The 18,970-nt window shown below is 45.7% G+C and overlaps 1 protein-coding gene across 1 annotated transcript in view; it reads left to right on the top strand.

The window, feature by feature from the left end:
- The first annotated feature begins 1,357 nt into the window (after nucleotides 1–1,357).
- Nucleotides 1,358–18,970, top strand: part of LOC137431473 (complement C3 alpha chain-like) — a 65,898-nt gene continuing 48,285 nt past the window's right edge. The window contains exons 1-3 of the mRNA XM_068122829.2: nucleotides 1,358–1,478; nucleotides 5,787–5,864; nucleotides 8,078–8,180. Coding sequence (XP_067978930.2) covers nucleotides 1,416–1,478; nucleotides 5,787–5,864; nucleotides 8,078–8,180 — 244 coding nt within the window. The 5' untranslated portion in view covers nucleotides 1,358–1,415. The remainder of the gene's footprint in view (nucleotides 1,479–5,786; nucleotides 5,865–8,077; nucleotides 8,181–18,970) is intronic.

Raw genomic sequence — 18,970 nt, 5'->3', positions numbered from 1 at the left:
AGTGCCAAGGGCAGTACTGAGGAGAAGAAGAGGATGATGTGCTTGGATATAAAACACGCAATCGTCGAAAAACATGAGCGAGGTGTGCGTGTTGTCGACTTGGTGAGGCGGATGTGAAGGCAGCTGAAGATTTTATTATAACTTTTGCCGAACTGATAGAAGCCGAACGATACATCCCCCAGCAAATCTTCAACTGTGACGAGACAGGGCTCTTTTGGAAAAAGATGCCGAGGAGGACGTATATAACGGCAGAGGAGAAGAGCATGCCAGGCCACAACTTGTTCAGAGTGCCGGCGATAGCTCGCCTTCTCTTTGTGGAAAACACGGTGAGATCCTTAACATCCAACAACTAATGGGACGCAAACGGGGCGCCCAGTTTAGCGGTACACACATTGATGAATCACCCTGCCTGTGAAACACCGACATGACAGGTTATAGCTGGGTCGGGATTCAAACCCAGACTGGACAGTTTAGAGTCAAGTGTGCGTACCTCCAGTCCAGGCCATCCTGCCAACTTGTATGCTGCATACAGGTGAAATATAAAGCGCGAGATATTTTTATATATACTGTATATTTAAAAAAAAATTGGTGTGGTTTTTGGCGGGCTGGAACGGATTAATAGCATTTCAATGCATTTTAATGGGGAAATTTCATTTGAGAAACGAGCAAATTGAGTTACGAGCTCGGTCACAGAACGAATTAAACTCGTAAGTCAAGGTTCCACTGTATATATATATATATATATTTATATATATATATATATATATATATATATATATATATATATATATATATATATATATATATATATATATATATACAGCTCTGCTTCCCCCACTGCACATACCACCATCTGTTACCTCCGCCATCGAAGGGGGATGGAGGTTATGTTTTCACCTTTGTCTGTTTATCTGTCTGTTTGTTTGTTTGTTTGTCTGTTTGTGAACAGGATATATCAAAAATTGTGGACAAATTTGGTGGAGAGGTTCGGTATGCGACAAGGACGACATGATTAGATTTTGGTGAAGATGCGGATCCGGATCGGGATCGGAGAATTTTTAAGTGATTCTTTACCATTGGAGAAACAGGGAAAAAACGATATATAGCATGATATTTCAAAAACTTGTGGACGAATTATGACAAAACTTGGTGGATAAGTTGGTTCGGAGACAAGAACAAGCCAATTCGATTTTGGTTGATTTCCGGATCCAGATCTAGTCAAGTGGGATACCAAGCATGCATACACTGTCCAGACTCACGGAGGTATGCGCTCTACCGAGTGCCGATCTAGTTTTGCTCTTTGTTCTAGAAATCTAGATATTCCATGAACCTTGACTTTGTGTACAAAAATTAATGAACATCTTTTCCTTTTGGTTTTCAGGTATCAACCAAAGGATCATGACCTTTCTCAAAGGATGACCATCATTGATGTGGCTCTGCCTCCAACCTTTAAAGCCAACAAAAAATCTTTGGAACTTGTAAGAACATTACTAAAATGATGTTATTATCATGGATATTAGTGTGTGTGGATAAACGATTATTATCATGGATAAACACAAACACACACACACAGTGTGTTTGTTTGAGTTGTTGTGTGTGTCATACTGCATATGAAAAAGTTGGAAGAGCTTGAGGATATTGAAGAAAAAAAAAACAGCGAGCAAGGACATTCATGGATATTTTAGTGTTTCTATGAGTTAAAGTTGCCAAATTAAAATAATTTTTATAATACTTAAAGACTGCTTTAAAATGTTATTTGATGGCCCAAATGGGCCATGTAACTCTGATTGGATTTAATGACTAAAGTAATAATTGCAAATCTGGAGAGGAAAAATGCTTTGGAAACAGAAATGATTTTTCATCCACTTCACCTCCTTTTGTGAGGAAAGGAATTGTGTTTTTACTTCCCCTTGTTTTTCTTCATCTTTGTTCGATGGTTAACATGCATTGTATGGAATATGAAATTGTCTTTTTAATATGATACAGCCATTTAATTCCAGTGAATCAATCAATATTGGCATTGGGAAGTTATTTCCGAGAAGGATGTTTAAGCTGGCAAACAAAATTAGCAGACAGGATTTTTATCTTTATGATTTTTATTTTCTTGAATCAATTTTTCTTATTTTATAGATGCCATTGATCATCCTTGGATTTACCGTAGGACTATAGATGAACCACCTTTCGAGGCCATTTTTCCCCACAGAGCAGGGGTTTGCCTTTTTGGGCACCGTGGTCCCCTTCCTGACGCCAACCCTGGGCACCGACGCCCTTCCTAAAGCCAACCCTGTTATTCGCCTCTTGCGACACAACATACAGGGAATTACCAGCAAGCTGGTACTCAATTTGCCAACCTCGGAAGGATGACAGGCTAGTCAACACCCCTGGCGTTAATTCAGCGATCGACCAGGATTCGAACCCAGGATCCTAGGATCCCAAGCCAGCACCCTAACCGCTAAGCCAACACCAGGCCCTAGGACTATAGATGGATGTATATTTAAATGTATGTATGTTTATATTGTTACAGCGAACCGCCGTGTGCTTCCGTGGTCAAATCTACCACGCGCACTATCCCCAATGTAGCGACCGACCTTCTATAGAGAAAAGCCAACAGGACTCCAACCTCAGTTTCCGACATACAGAAGCTATATTATCCCTGCATTTGTGTACTGGGGTCTCTGGCGACCCCAATTTTTATAACCTATCTCATCCGCAGACAGCAACACTGATGCCATTGAAGTAGCCAGTGGCTTCATGAAAATGTCTGCAGAGTGTGTACCTGGCTATCTCAGTTCTACCGCAGCTGACTAGAGAGCAATCTACGTCGCAAAAAGGCTTGGGGTCCAAAAAGACCTCAGTGTAAATCTGGAAAGTGCAGATGCTGATGAACAATCACCACCACAATAGACCCAACTGAAGCGGACCAGACATGATGGATGGCTCGGCAAAGCCAAGGCAACTTGGTGGGAGAAATACGATCCTAGTTTGAGAGTGCGCACCCATGCAGATGTGTGCTCTGGAGCAAAAGGACTGAAAGGTCCAGCCCTAAATATACCTCTGGAATTTTGGTCTCTCTTTATCAGGCCAGAATATTAGATATATTGGTGACAAACACAAACATGCACATCAGTATATATACATGAATGATCGTTTTAAGGCCATTTTCCCCGCTGGAGCAGGGGTTAGCTTTGTGGGCCCCATGACAATCATGGTTCCCTGTTTGAGGCAATGTTTTTATGGCCGGATGCCCTTCCTGGCGCCAACCCTTAGTCGCCTCTTGCAATGCGCAGATGCATGCACATCAGTGATGAAAAAAAATGAAATATGCTAACCAGGCCAAGGCAAAAGCCACAGACATTGTTGAAAAGAAAGCTTTTCTGGGGCTGCTCTTCTTGGCAGGTGTTTTTCATAGTTCCAGAATGAATCTGGAGGATCTTTGGAAGATAGATGGGACAGGTGTGTCGATTTCGGCACGAATGGGCCCGATTCTGGCGCGTTATGGACAGTTGATGTTTGACATTTTAAACAATGCCCTGTGGTCACTGGCATAGCGAGGGGGGTCGAAAGGGGCGGTTGCCCCGAGCGGCACTTTTGGGGGGCGGCAAATATGTTATTTTGCATCTATCATTATTGACACTTCGTACCATTTTGCCGCGGCGCATGAAAGTGCAAGCGAAGGGAGGAGTTAAAATGTGCAAATGGCCCCACCCTTCGTTTGCTGACCAATGGTTGCGGCCAACGATATCCCGGAGAGAGGGGGCGGGCAAAAGGACCGCGTGGCATGCCGGGAAACTAAGCGGACGTACCTGTTCGCGCTCATTGAAGTTCGCCGTTCACGCCTCATTAGTAGTGTTCGCGACTCATTTGTACAAGTGAGAAAAGGATACGAACAAAAAAGCAGAATTTATTCGCACGATTTTTAAAGGTTGAAAATTAATTTTCTTACTTTTCTTTGAAAACCTGACAGATAAAACACGATATCATCTATTTATTACGTAAGCAAAAATGGTAGAATTCCCTTTTAGAAGGTCGAGGGGTGGCGGGTTGATGCGACATGGCGCTTCATGGAGGGGAAAAAGCCTCAGACCTAAGGGTCTTCCTGCTGATCGCCGTCTTAGCAAAATCTTGAGAAGTCGAACTTGTAAAAGTAACCCCCCCCCCCCTCCCACCCCCTCTCCCCAGTGTCAGGATTCTCTTGTGATCGATGTTAATATCATCATCATTGAGCTCTCGTTCTCTCCGCTTCCATCTTTTCAAGGTTAGCATGCTGAGGTTGCTTCTGCAGCCGTTTTTATTCTCTTTTTAGCTCACCTGGAACGAAGTTCAGGGGAGCTTATGTGATGGAGCGTTGTCAGTCACTCAGTCCGTCCGTAAACACTTGAAACTTCTCCGAAACCGCTGATGAGATTGCGACCAAATTTGGCACAAATTATGTTTTTTGTGTTGTGACTAAAGTTTGTTCACGGCATTAAAGAAACGGAGTCTAAGGGGGTTTAACGGGGTCAAAGTGGGTCCAGGTTTGACCCCTCCAAAATAGGTATTTGCTTTCTTCTCTGAAACTACACACACTATTTTGATGAAACCTGACCACAACCTTCACCACCTGTGATGTACCAAAGTTTGTTCACGGCATTAAAAAATCCGCCCCTTTGAGGGTTTACGGGGGGTTGCCCCCAAAAATAGGTATTTGCTTTCTTCTCTGAAACTACACACACAATTTTGATGAAACCTGACCAGAACCTTCACCACCCATGATGTACGAAAGTTTGTTCACGGCATTAAAAAAATCCGCCCCTTTGGGTGTTTACGGGGGGGTTGCCCCCCAAAATAGGTATTTGCTTTCCTCTCAGAAACGACACACACAATTTCCATGTAACTTCAACAAAAACCTTAATCACCCATGACGTACCAATGTTTGTTCAAGGCATTAGAAAAATTGGGGTCTTAGGAGGTATATGGAGTCCGAGGGGGGGGGGGGGGGGCGTTCACCCTCCAAAATAGGTATTTGCTTTTTTCTCAGAATCTACACACACACACGATTTCGATGAAACTTCACCACAACCTTCATCATCCATGATGTACCAAAGTTTGTTCAAGGCATTGGAAAAATTCGGATTTGAGGAGGTACACGAGGGGGGGGGGGGGGGGGGGAAGGAGGAGGGGTTGCCCCCCAAAATATGTGTTTGTTTGTTTAAAGTCTTATGATTAGTATGATTCTACATGCTGCCCTGTCTTCCAGCAACCATTGAAATTGGTTTAAAATACCTTTATTCAGTGCATATACTTTTTATTCTACCAGGTGAGCACCAGGGGTATTGCCCCTATATTTTTCTTCTCCTAACGCGAGGACGTGGAAATGACATTGTATTTATGCTTTTGGGATACTTCTGGCATCTCATTGAATAAGTTGGGCCGTTATACAATTTATCAAAGATTCATTTTTTTACATAATTTCCACAATTTTTTGAAAACAAAACAAAACAAAGCAAAACAAAACAAAGGCAGAAAACAAAACTTTAACTGTTTACTTGCAAATGCACTGTACCTAATTTGATTATTTTGTAATAATGTTATTTCATTGGGCTTTGTGTTGAATTCAGCATGTGAGTTGCGAGGGGGCAGCAATTAGACATCTCGCCCAGAGCGTCATTTTTCCTCGATACACCACTGCCTGTGGTTATCTAGCTTTGGGCACAGGTATCCAGCTAGCCTAAGATTGGTTGTCAAATATCTTCACTATTCAGGTTTCTGCCACGAAATTATCACCGTGTATTTATCTTGTGTTTCAGATTTCAGGGGACAAGGTGGATGCGATTCTTCAGTCATTTGAAGAAGGTTTGGGAAAGGTTGTTCTGTACACAGAAAAGGTAAGATACAAAATGAATTATTTTGTATCTTAAAGTAAACTGAACATCAAAATAAACTTATCACTTTAATTTTTTTAAATGTGCAGCTTTACAAACACGTTTCTTCAATTGTAATGGCTGATTATGTCACGGGAACTTCATTTCAATCACCTGGTTGATCAACAATGGCATGCTTGAGTGGTTCTGTATAGGGATCTTTCCCTTTAAATAATGACCCTCATAATGAAATCCTTCAGTTCTCATGGTTAGACATTCATTTACTGCTGTCTATAGTCACTCTAAACTCTAGAGGCTTCTGACAGGGAAAACATCAAGAAAATTCAGATGCCACACCTGCCATCTGAACAACGTTTAAGGGCAATTGGGATGCTTGAGGCTGGTGTGAGCCAGCGAACAATTGCCCAACGTCTTGGTTGCTCACAGCCTGCAATTTCCAACCTGGCCAGGCGTTACGGTGAAACTGGAACTGTGAATGATGGTCCACGAAGAGGAAGACCATGGGTAACCACCCCAAACCAAGACCGCTGGATTGTGCTGCAGCATCTTCGTGATCGTTTCCACTGTCAGGGAATATGTAGTGTGGGACTCAGGACTCCAATGACCGGACACAGGTTTACAAAAGGTCTCGTTTATTAACTGTATTCACTTCTTCCAATTACCAAAATGATACCGCATAATATAATGGATCAGGTTAACTCTTTTCGCTGGTCCCTCTCGTTCAGCCGATGTTTCCTCCGCCACTGCCGTCGATCAGCGCTTCTCGTGACAAGTCCTCCTCACCCAACGTTTGCTGCTCGTTTATATCGCCAAACTGGACTTAATCCTCTGTCCGCTAATGCCCCGAGGTCATGCATTGCACCGAGTCCTGGCATCAGCTCGCTCCCCTCCTGCTGTGATTTCCATTTACACAGTAGGGGGGTGCTGGGGCCTTGACCAGGTGTTTCAAGAGATTACCATGTTCAAGCACATTCTGACACTTATTAAAGGAAAAATGTATCTGCTTTGTTACCAGGTTAATTAATAAGTTACCAGGGCCAATCAATATGTTACACTGAGTTACCCTTCCACACCACCCTGCGACGCAAAGAGCTGCAGTGACAAAAGGTCGCCACAACAACCACATCAGTGTCTCTACTGTGCGGAGGCGCTTGAGAAGTCGGGGCCTGGTGGCAACACGTCCTTGCAGAGGTCCAGTGTTGAACACAGTGCATCAGCGGAACAGACCAAGATGGTGTCTGCAGCATCGCCACTGGACACAGCAACAGTGGAGTGCAGTCTTGTTCAGCGATGAGTCCAGATTTTGCCTCCATGCTGCTGATGGGCGTCAACAGGTATGGCGCAGAGGTGGGGAAAGGTATGCATCATGCTGTATTCGCCAGATCAGTCGTTGGGGAGGACCCAGTGTGATGGTCTGGGCCGGCATTTCCACCCGTTTCAGGACACATCTGGTCGTCATAGAAGGCAATCTCACGAGTCAGCGTTATGTCAATGAAGTTTTGAGACCTCATCTGCTGCCATTTCTCCAGGCTCATCCTGACATCGCAGTTTTCCAGCAGGACAATACTCGACCCCATGCTGCTTGCCTGACCACCAACCTCCTCCAGGAACAAGGTGTTGAAGTGATGCCTTGGATGCCTTATTCCCCTGACCTCAATCCCATTGAGCATTTATGGGATGAGCTTGGTCGACGTCGTACATCGAGGAGATCAACGGCTGTCCATTGGCAAATGCTCATTCAAGGCTTGCAGGAGGAGTGGGACAGACTTCCCCAGGACCGCATCAGACGCCTGGTACAGAGCATGCATTGGAGGTGTACAGCCTGCATCACAGCTCAGGGAGGACACACACGATATTGAGGACTGCTGTCATTCTGTCCTTGACTGTTAGGAGTGTTGTGTCCATTCCTGTGTCATTTTGTTGTGACTGTATTCAGGTGCGTGTCTTTGTGTTGTAGTGCTTTGTTGTTGCACCACCCCTTGTGATGTTCATGCTTTTTGTTTTTTGTGATTGAGGCAATCTCTTGTTTATTGACGTGTGTTTAGTAAAGATAGCTGAACTTTACCTCTGATTTCAATGAGTGTCCTAAAGATTTGATAAGTTTCTTTTGATGTTGAGTATATATTACTTAATTATTTTTGTAACGGCAGCATAAATTTTGGATTTACTAAAATATACACCATCAATATAACTTGAGCATAACTATTCCTTTCTAGGTAAACACACAAAGGGATGTTCCCATCACATTTGACATTGAAGAAAAGCTCCGTGGTCCAGTGGAACCATTACCAATTACAGTGTACCAATACTACCACCCAGGTGATGCATGATGCAATAATACATCGAACAGTATGGTTCCTTTCCTCTTCATAAAATATGCTTCTGTTTATGTGTGCTTAGTAGTTGCAAACCCTGGGAGAGATGCCGATATTTTTTTCACACCTTTGATAAGGATGGATACTTTATTTCGTTTTTCATTTCCTAATATATATTTATAAATGCTAGGAAATATGAGTATTACCAAATATATATATATATATATATATATATATATATATATATATATATATATATATATATATATATATATATATATATATATATATATATATATATACAGTCACGTGAAAAAGTAAGGACACCCCATGTAAAGTTTTGACTTTATCAACATATTTCAACATACAGCTATTTGATCTTCATTTCAACAATATTGATAGATAAAAGTGATATAATATAACAAATATCATGAAACATTTACATTTTGTCGTCCATTGTATAATTTAAATAAACATAAATGCAAATTTCGCATGTGGAAAAAGTAAGTACACCCCTACATTTATCACTACTTCAAATACCTAATATTAGAATCAGGTGCACCAGCTCAGGTGCAAATGATTAGAACATCGTCAGAGAGGATCTTGGAGGAACCTGTCTTATTTAAACCTCAGACATTAAGTTTGGTTTGCTCTTTGTTGTTGAAGTGTGCGGCGTCACCATGCCTAGATCAAAAGAGCTCTCTGAGCCCTTCAGAAAGAAGGTTATAGATGCCTACGAGTCTGGGAAGGGATTTAAAAAGATCTACAAACAATTTGAAATCAATCATTCGACTGTCCGGAAGATCATCTACAAGTGGAGAAGATTCCAAACAACTGCCAACTTGTTCAGGCCAGGCCGCCCCAGCAAGTTGAGCCCGAGAGCAGACCGAAAGTTGCTGAAAGAAGTCTCTAATAACCCCAGAATGTCATCACGGGACCTACAGGTAGCTCTTGCCCCTGCTGACGTCAAAGTGCACGAGTCTACCATTAGAAAGAGGCTGCACAAATTTGATCTACATGGGAGGTGTGCCAGGAGGAAACCTTTGCTGTCCAGAAAGAACATCAGGGCAAGACTAAAGTTTGCCAATCAACACCTAGGCAAAGACCAGCACTTCGGGAACAATGTGCTCTGGACAGATTAGTCAAAGGTAGAGCTATTTGGCCACAGTACCAGAAGACATGTTTGGCGTAAACCAAAGACAGCATTTGACCACAAGAACCTGACACCAACCGTAAAGTATGGTGGTGGAAATATTATGGTTTGGGGCAGCTTTGCTGCATCAGGGCCTGAGCAGCTCACCATCATAGAATCCACTATGAATTCTTCATTGTACCAGAGTGTGCTTGAGGATAATGTGAGGCCATCTGTCAGAAAGTTGAAGCTCAACTGAAGGTGGACCTTGCAACATGACAATGACCCTAAACATACCAGTAAATCCACCAAGGAATGGCTGAAAAGAAAGAAATGGAGGGTTCTGGAATGGCCAAGTCAAAGCCCGGATCTAAATCCCATCGAGATGTTGTGGGGGAATTTGAAACGAGCTTTGCATGCAAGAAACCCCTCAAACATCACACAGCTGAAAGAATTCTGCATGGAGGAGTGGGCAAAAATTTCTCCCAGTCGATGTCAGAGACTGGTAGAGAGTTATAAGAAATGCCTACTTGAGGTTGTTTCTGCCAAAGGGGGGCAATACCACCTATTAGAGCCAAGGGTGTACTTACTTTTTCCACATGCGAAATTTGCATTTATGTTCATTTAAATTATACAATGGACGACAAAATGTAAATGTTTCATGATATTTGTTATATTATATCACCTTTATCTATCAATATTGTTGAAATGAAGATCAAATAGCTGTATGTTGAAATATGTTGAAAAAGTCAAAACTTTACATGGGGTGTACTTACTTTTTCATGTGACTATATATATATATATATATTTATATATATATTTATATATATATATATATATTGTTGTGGATATGAGAATGTTTTTTTAATTTTATTGTTGTGGTAAAATGTTGTTGTAAAAGGTTGTTGTAAAATATCACCCCTCCTCCCTCCGTTTGTGGTTGTATAAAGGTCAAAGGGCGTTCCCGTAGTTAGTCCATAAAACATACATGCAGGACACGATATATCTTTTTTTTTTGACAGTTATATCCTTATTATGTGTATTAGTGTAAGGCTGTGTCTTCCATTAATTGAAATACTCCATTGCACCAGTGAAAGAGAATAGATCCCCTTTCCTTCCCATCCCCAAAATCTCCCTTTCCTTCCCATTCCCAAAACCTCCCTTCCAATTGCCTTCCGCATTTTGGGCGGTTTTCTTCAACCACCATTGGCCACGAGGTAGGGTTGGGGAAGAAAGGCGTGTCTCCACCTCGTCATAGAGGGGAGGAGTGAGCCAGCCCCACTCGACCAACCATGAGCCAGGGGTTTGGCTAGAGAGGGCGGAGGAAGAGCGATCGGGGAGGTTCGCAAAGGTTGAGGGGCGGGGGCCTATATAACCCAAGGCAGGGCGTGTCCAGGAAGAGATGCGTTTTTACAGAGGAGAGCAGAAGACAGAAAGCCCTGGAGTTGGTCACAAGGAGTTGGTCTGAGTTGGTCTGAGTCGGTTGCCTGAGGAGGGTCAGTGGTTGCGTTGGTAAGGAGTCGGTGGTCAGTTGGTTGCGGTGAGGAGTCGGTGGTGAGGAGTGAGAGAAACAAGAAAGAGTTGAGGGTTTGGACCAGACGAGTGGGACAAGGCCTGGCAAAGCACGCGACGAAAACAGCAGCCAAAACAGCAGCGTGGGGCCTGGCCTGAACGGCGGCTGCTAAACGTGCCGGTTGTGCTGCGGGACCCCCTTGGACCTCCCTCTCCCTCCAGCCATCCACCTTCATTCCATTCCATCCTTCTTGTATACGTGAGTTTGTTTTGTTTGTTCTGTCCTGGGAATAAGTTAAGTCTGTAGGTAAGCTAAAATTTGCACTGTGTCACCTGCGTCTTATGTGTTGTAAATAAAACTTGATTGCTCCTTTTTGCTTGTGTGTGTAAATAATAAACCCCATTACTCGTCTGTACGTCTTCTCGTTTTATTCCTTTTTCCTCTTGCATTGCGTCGCCTTTGTCTTTTCCCTATTGGGCAGCTGTGGTGCGATACGGCCAAGGTTCTGGGTGAATCGGGTGAGTCAGGGATCCTGTTAGGTCGCGGTTAAATACACCACCGCTCGGTCATCATAACATCTAAACCGCGATCTGTAACAATTGGTGTCTGGGAGTGGGATTCGAAGCCCGAACCAAATTTTTAAAACGAATAGAAAAAAAAAAAAAAAAAATTTGGTCAAAATTACGAGCTGACGAAATTTGTTTTGTGTAAAGCAAAACCCGAATTTTGAAATCGCGCCATGGCTGGTCAAGGCGACGGGATGCCGGTGGGAGAGCTAGAAGAGGGGTTAGGAGTAACCCAGGATCAAATGGAGGGGAGCAATGAGGAGGCGGTTGAGGGGGTATCATGTGCACAAAATGGCGCTCTCGCGCACGTGGTTACAGCGGCACCAAATTTAGCCACGCCCATGGTCGCGGCAGCCGAGCCAGAGATGCCAGAGTACATGCGAGTCTTTATGATTCAAATGATGGCAAAAATGGATGCTCAGGGTGAGCGGTTGGGAAACCAAATTGTGGGAATGAGGGCTGATAGTGAGCGAATGGGAAACCAAATGGGGGTAATGGGAAACCAAATGGGGGTAATGAGGGACGAAGCGAGGGGTACCGGTGAGAAGTTAGACAATAATTTTGAGGGGATAGACAACGGGATAAAAGAGGTGAAAAATGGGTTAATGGGGTTAGAAAATAGGATGGAGGACAAATTGCGGGAAATAGGGGAACAATCTGCCCGGGAAATCAAACGAATGGGGAACCAGATAGAGGAGGTGCAAATCGGGTTAGAAAGTAAACTGGATGCTCAGAGGGATGAATTGGAACAGATGAGGGTGGCATCTACAAGGGAGATGGAGGAGATACGACGAGGTGTGAGTGAGGAGGTCTCGGGGCTACGCGAGGAGGTAAAGCGAGGTGAGAAGCGTATGGAGAAAGAGGTGAGGAATAATACGGCTAGGTTACAGGGGGGAATAGAAGATCTGATGAAGGGAGTAGAACAGCTGACAGTCGGACAAAGGGAACTAGCGGACCAAGTGGAAAAGAACACTGCAATCATCAGGGGTTTGAAAGCGACACAAAAGGACATTAAAAACGAATTAATAGCAACACAAAAGGAATGTCAGATGGTACGTGAGGAACTGACAATGAGGGTGGACGAGGTGACAGAGATAATGGAGACAAAGGACCGGCAGGTGAGGATGCACATAGAGACGGTCACGGTAGCCTTAGAGGACGAACTTGAGGAGACGCACCGAGAAATAAAAGAGGTTAAACAAAAATTAGAGGAAGTGGAAGAAGAGGTGAGTGAAATTAAGAAGGGACGGACAGAAACTAAAAGAGAAATCCAGGAGGAGGTGATGGAATATGTGCAAGGTCGGTGCTCAACTCATAATGTGATGCTCACTAACCAAATAAAGAGTTTGCAGGTGGCAAAGGAGGTGCGGAGACGATGTACGGAGGTGAGTGTGGCAATGTATATGATGTGAGGAAAGCTTCAGTCGGCTTGGGGATTGGTTTGGATCCGGGTGTTCGTGAGAGGCCGTTGGTGAAGTGTGCGACAGGTCAGGTGTGCGAAAAAAGAGGTGTGCGAGAATGTCCGACCATGGGGTGTGTAAGGAAAAAGTGCACGCCGAGGAGTGAGTGTGCCGTCAAGAGTGAGTTGGTCGAAGCGCGTGTGCGAGGGAGCACAGGGAAGCGCGGTGTGGTGAGTGTTACGGAGGAAGTAACGAAAAAGTGTGCGCGAGAGGATGCGCGAGAAAGGTGTGTAACGGACGGGTGCATGAGGAAAGAGTGTGCTGTCGAGAGTAAGGGTGAGTGCGCGGTCAAGAATGGAGGTGAGAGTAGTGAGAGTGAAATGGAGCGTGAGTTGGTTATGACAGGTGAGCGAGGATGTACACCTGGAATGGAAGGATGCACACCTGGAATGGTAGAGCGTGTGTGGGAAGGCACATTTGAGTTGGTAGTGAGGCACGTGGTTGGGTGTGCGAATGAGAGCACACCTGTGATTGTCACAGAGGAAGTGACCGAGGAGGGGGCGCGAAGAGGTGTGTTGGTGAGGTGTGCGACCAACGAATGTGTGCCAAAGTGTTCGGTGGTCAGGTGTGTGACCAAGGCTGGGAGTGGAATGAGTGTACCGAGGTGTGTAAGGAAAGGTACGAGGAGCATGGAGACGGCTGGATGTGTGAGCAAGGAACGGGCTGCGGGGTGTAAGCATGCAGGTGAAGCATCGACGTTAAACGGAGCAGCGGTTAGGTCGACTTTTAGCCGAATCGGGCCCTCGGTGCGTGCCGGGCCTCGCTTTGAACGGCCGCGTCCGGGCTCCACTAGGCGGAGCGGGCAGCCCGATAGGACGGGTCGTCATGGCGACCACTTTGTATTGAGACGTGCCGGCAGGTCGAGATCGGGACATTGGATGGCTCCACGCCGAGGTGGTGCGTGGGATCTCGGCCCGGGTAAGCCCCGCCCCTGCCCCGAATGCGGGACGCATCCAGCCGCCGGCACAAAAGAATCCGCGTTCATTGCTCGGCTGTACGAAGCTGGGCTGTAGACGTGAATTGGCGCACCGAGAGGATGTAATAAGTAGACGGGTGATGAGGATAGTGTTTTGGCCCCGAAATTAGAAAAAAGCAAAATTTGATGATGGTATGGGTAGAATTGGCAGTAAATGGAAAATTTTTGAATTGGTGGGAATTTGGACGAGCAAAATTTATAGTGAGAGACCCCCGATGTGGTGGGATGGCAAACCCACCATCCCTCACAGGTGGGGCAAATGCGCACTAGCTTATGGGGTTGATGGCAGTGAAAACTAGCCCGGGTGGGTTAGGTTATATTGATAGTGATCTAGCGAAGATGACATTAGGTAACGTTAAGATTAGTTAGTGACTGATACCTGTAGTGGGGACGCAGGTAGATTAGTGTGGATTATAATGACGAGGGAGCGCAATAGTTAAAGGGGCGACTGGGAAGCGCAAGTTTCAGAGGGGAGTAGTTAGATGAGATGATGCCGTGTGTGTGAGAATTGAACAGGTGTGATTGCACAGGTGTGCAACTGAACAGGTGTGTGGAGCAGTGTATGAGGGAGTAGTGGTGATTGCGTGTTGTGTTGACCAAATGGTCCAGGAAGAGGAGGAGGGTGCAGGTGGCACCAGGTATGATTGCACAGGTGTGCAACGACAGGTGAATGAAGGACAGGTGTATGGAATAAATGGTATGGAGTATAGGAATGGATGGTCGTGGAGTGGGTATGGTGGAAATTGTGGAGTGGAGTGGATGGTGCGAAGGTGTGAATGGGGGAAGAGTGGACCCCCATCACGGATACCCGGGGCGGGTAGTGTAAGTGTTAGGTAGAGGGTACAGGTAAATTGTGGTTGGATATTGGCATCTGTGGTGCGGGTGAAAGAATGGTCTTTGGATGGGTGCATTCGTGTTGTGGAAATGGCTGGGCGTGTAGCCTGTTAGTGTGTGTAGTTGGTTGGGCACTCCACCACTGTGAGGATGTCGGCCAGGTGAGGCCGCAGGTGGGCTCTGGGAGCCGTTAGTGTCAGTGGGGCCCGAGGATCCGGAGGACGGACCCGGGTAGCCCAGTGCCAGAGAGGGCACCGAGTGGGGAGAGCGCCAGAGGGCCTTCCCCAGGTAGTTAGGTTAGGGTAAGGAGCAGGTAAGCTCGGAGGCAACTGCAGTGGTGGAGGTGTGCAGGTGGGTAAACCTGCTGGGAGAGCTACACGTCGCAGCCCAGAAATTGTGCGAAGCACCGGGAGATGAATCGGGGGAGTGAGACCCCAAATTGAGAAGCACCACAGTTTGGTCAATGGGAATTGGTTTTTAGAACCCATAGTGTAAGTTGGCCAATGGATTGGCAGGGAAAGACCCCGGGTAGTGTAAAGTGTGTTAAAGTCATTTAGAGGATAGTTAGGATGAAGGATCTCCTCGCACCATCTGCATCCACTCACCTGAGGTGACAGGTACTCCGCACCATGCCATGTTTAATTATTTTTGATGCAAATGTTTTGGATTGTGAGACGCATCATGACGTGGGTGTGACATTGTGCTTTGATGTTCCATCTCTGCCTCCTTATGAGGATTGATGATGAATTTGGTGATGGCAAATTTTGAAGTAGAGGGATTGTGGAGACGAATTTGGTATAGGGGAAATATGGGGAAGACGTGACAGTAGTGACGAATTTGTAAATGTGTAGATTTTTGTACATATGGGGTAAGGGCAAGGGTAGGGTAGGTGACAGGGGGGGTGACGTACGGTAGGGACGAGCTTTCTCACTTCGCCCTCCGTACGCATTTCGCCTTGCATTGCCTTATTGATGTGTACCCTTGTGACCCTACCCCTCGCTCAATTGTCTTTCCCCTTTTGTCTCCCACATGACCTGTGCGCCATTGGGTGCCTAGGGGAGCGTGCGTGGGTCGGCCATTGTGCGCCCGAAATTCCCAGAACCAGCTGTCTGCATCGATGCACCACATTATGGACCACATGTCTGTGGCCGAGCACCACCTATGGACCCCATGGGTTGGGGCATGGCCCCTCTGCTGGAACCGGCCATGAGGGCCTGAAATCTTGCTGGCGGACCTTGGCCACAGGGCACCGATGCCCCACAGGTGAACCACACATAGTCGGCCCTGTGGGCCATAAATAAAGCAAATAAAAAGGACACATTGGGCACACTTTATTGAAAATAGGCCGCCAGTAAGCAAAGCAAAAGAATGACAACATCTGGAAGAACAAATAATAATCACCAGCAGAGGGAGCCAAAGAGCAAGAGACACCTGCAGGGTTAGGGGTTGTTGAATTTATTTTTATTCATTGAACACTGATGAACAATGGTGACTGCACCGATTGGTGCTTGGGTGTGTATTGGTGCGTTTTTGGGTGCGTTCATGGTGCGTCGATGCAGAGCAGACTGTCTCCCCCCCAGAAAGAACAATCATAGGTCCTGGGTTAGTTTTGTAAATAAAAATAGCGTCATTGTAAATAATGCTTCCCACCGTCAGTGTATAGTTTGAAGACCATTCCGCAATTCGGTTAACTGTGGGCGTAAGTCTGTTAGGCAGGGTGCAATGGAGCAGCGGGACACATTTATTTATGTTTTAAAACTGTCGCACTCAGGGTCAGGTTAAAAGTAGAGGGAACTACACCTACGTGCCACACTAAGGTAAAAGTTATAGGCCCGGGACGTGCCTAAGAGGAGGAGGGTGCAGTGTTGTGGATATGAGAATGTTTTTTTTATTTTATTGTTGTGGTAAAATGTTGTTGTAAAAGGTTGTTGTAAAATATCACCCCTCCTCCCTCCGTTTGTGGTTGTATAAAGGTCAAAGGGCGTTCCCGTAGTTAGTCCATAAAACATACATGCAGGACACGATATATCTTTTTTTTTGACAGTTATATCCTTATTATGTGTATTAGTGTAAGGCTGTGTCTTCCATTAATTGAAATACTCCATTGCACCAGTGAAAGAGAATAGATCCCCTTTCCTTCCCATCCCCAAAATCTCCCTTTCCTTCCCATTCCCAAAACCTCCCTTCCAATTGCCTTCCGCATTTTGGGCGGTTTTCTTCAACCACCATTGGCCACGAGGTAGGGTTGGGGAAGAAAGGCGTGTCTCCACCTCGTCATAGAGGGGAGGAGTGAGCCAGCCCCACTCGACCAACCATGAGCCAGGGGTTTGGCTAGAGAGGGCGGAGGAAGAGCGATCGGGGAGGTTCGCAAAGGTTGAGGGGCGGGGGCCTATATAACCCAAGGCAGGGCGTGTCCAGGAAGAGATGCGTTTTTACAGAGGAGAGCAGAAGACAGAAAGCCCTGGAGTTGGTCACAAGGAGTTGGTCTGAGTTGGTCTGAGTCGGTTGCCTGAGGAGGGTCAGTGGTTGCGTTGGTAAGGAGTCGGTGGTCAGTTGGTTGCGGTGAGGAGTCGGTGGTGAGGAGTGAGAGAAACAAGAAAGAGTTGAGGGTTTGGACCAGACGAGTGGGACAAGGCCTGGCAAAGCACGCGACGAAAACAGCAGCCAAAACAGCAGCCAAAACAGCAGCGTGGGGCCTGGCCTGAACGGCGGCTGCTAAACGCGCCGGTTGTGCTGCGGGACCCCCTTGGACCTCCCTCTCCCTCCAGCCATCCACCTTCATTCCATTCCATCCTTCTTGTATACGTGAGTTTGTTTTGTTTGTTCTGTCCTGGGAATAAGTTAAGTCTGTAGGTAAGCTAAAATTTGCACTGTGTCACCTGCGTCTTATGTGTTGTAAATAAAACTTGATTGCTCCTTTTTGCTTGTGTGTGTAAATAATAAACCCCATTACTCGTCTGTACGTCTTCTCGTTTTATTCCTTTTTCCTCTTGCATTGCGTCGCCTTTGTCTTTTCCCTATTGGGCAGCTGTGGTGCGATACGGCCAAGGTTCTGGGTGAATCGGGTGAGTCAGGGATCCTGTTAGGTCGCGGTTAAATACACCACCGCTCGGTCATCATAACATCTAAACCGCGATCTGTAACAATATATATATATATTATATATATATATATATATATATATATATATATATATATATATATATATATATATGTATATATATATATATAATTATATATATATATATATATATATATTATATACATACATATATATATTGTCATGTGGCTGCCTCAGTTAACACCGAGAGTACGCCACGGATGGATAAATCGAGCTTAACGAGGCGTTTCCCAATTGATGGCGGATCATATGCGAGACGGAACGAACACTGCCGCTTACCTTCACTGTCCGATGTCTTCGACCTGAAAATTAATAACTCAACCCAAGACGGAGGTAAAATGTACAAGAAAGAAATATTTATTACGGAACCCGAGAACAATCAAACGCGACGATAAAACTAAACCCCCTATTGAGCGCTCTTACACACAGACTTTGAATACACAATGGGAAGCATAATAAAATAAATGTTTCGGCGTGGTGTGGAATGTGGTGCGTCTTGTCTGTCTGCTGTCGTCCAGGCCCCAAACTCGTGTCCGGATGAGGCTCTGTGCTTGGCGGGAAGGAGGCCTCAGTCCGCTTCGTTTGCGCGCTCCGCTAATCAGCGCATGCCGCACGGCAGGCCCCGCTCACACTATCGTTGCTCCACCGTCTCTCCAACATCCAAAGGCCAGAACAGGTCCAATCGCGAGAAAGGCAAGGGGGCAGAAGAAGGTCCAGACAGAAGGGGAGCCAAAACGAGAAGACAAAGGGAAGAGAGAGATCCGGGCAGGATCAGTCCAAGAACGAGAAGGGCAAAATGCCAGCTTGCCAACGTTCACCACCAAAGTCCCGATCAAAGTGACAAAATGTCCGCCGCTCCAAGTCTCTTATTCGGCATGCTCTGACGTCATCCGGGCCTCTTACCAATTCACGAGTCCCTTCCCACCAGTCGTGCGACCCGCCCACCAAACCCTCCGTGTCCATCCATCGTGCGGTGAGCGTGGCCTCAGCCTGCCTTGCACGATGTTCCATCGCCATGGTGGCATACTGCGCGGCCGCTGCATGTTGGTTTTTCCGTTCAGTCTTATCGTCTTGTGGTGGAGGTGGAATTAATTAATGTGTGCACTAATGGATCTATCTAATGTATGTGGTGTGTTGCCATAAGGGACAAAGGGTAGATCACATGTTTCACATACAATGGAGTCTTATCCTT

This window comes from Myxine glutinosa, unplaced genomic scaffold (genome assembly GCF_964187855.1).
Source record: "Myxine glutinosa unplaced genomic scaffold, kmMyxGlut1.1 SCAFFOLD_937, whole genome shotgun sequence".
NCBI lineage: Eukaryota > Metazoa > Chordata > Myxini > Myxiniformes > Myxinidae > Myxine > Myxine glutinosa.
This window is presented reverse-complemented; position numbering and strand designations above follow the sequence as displayed.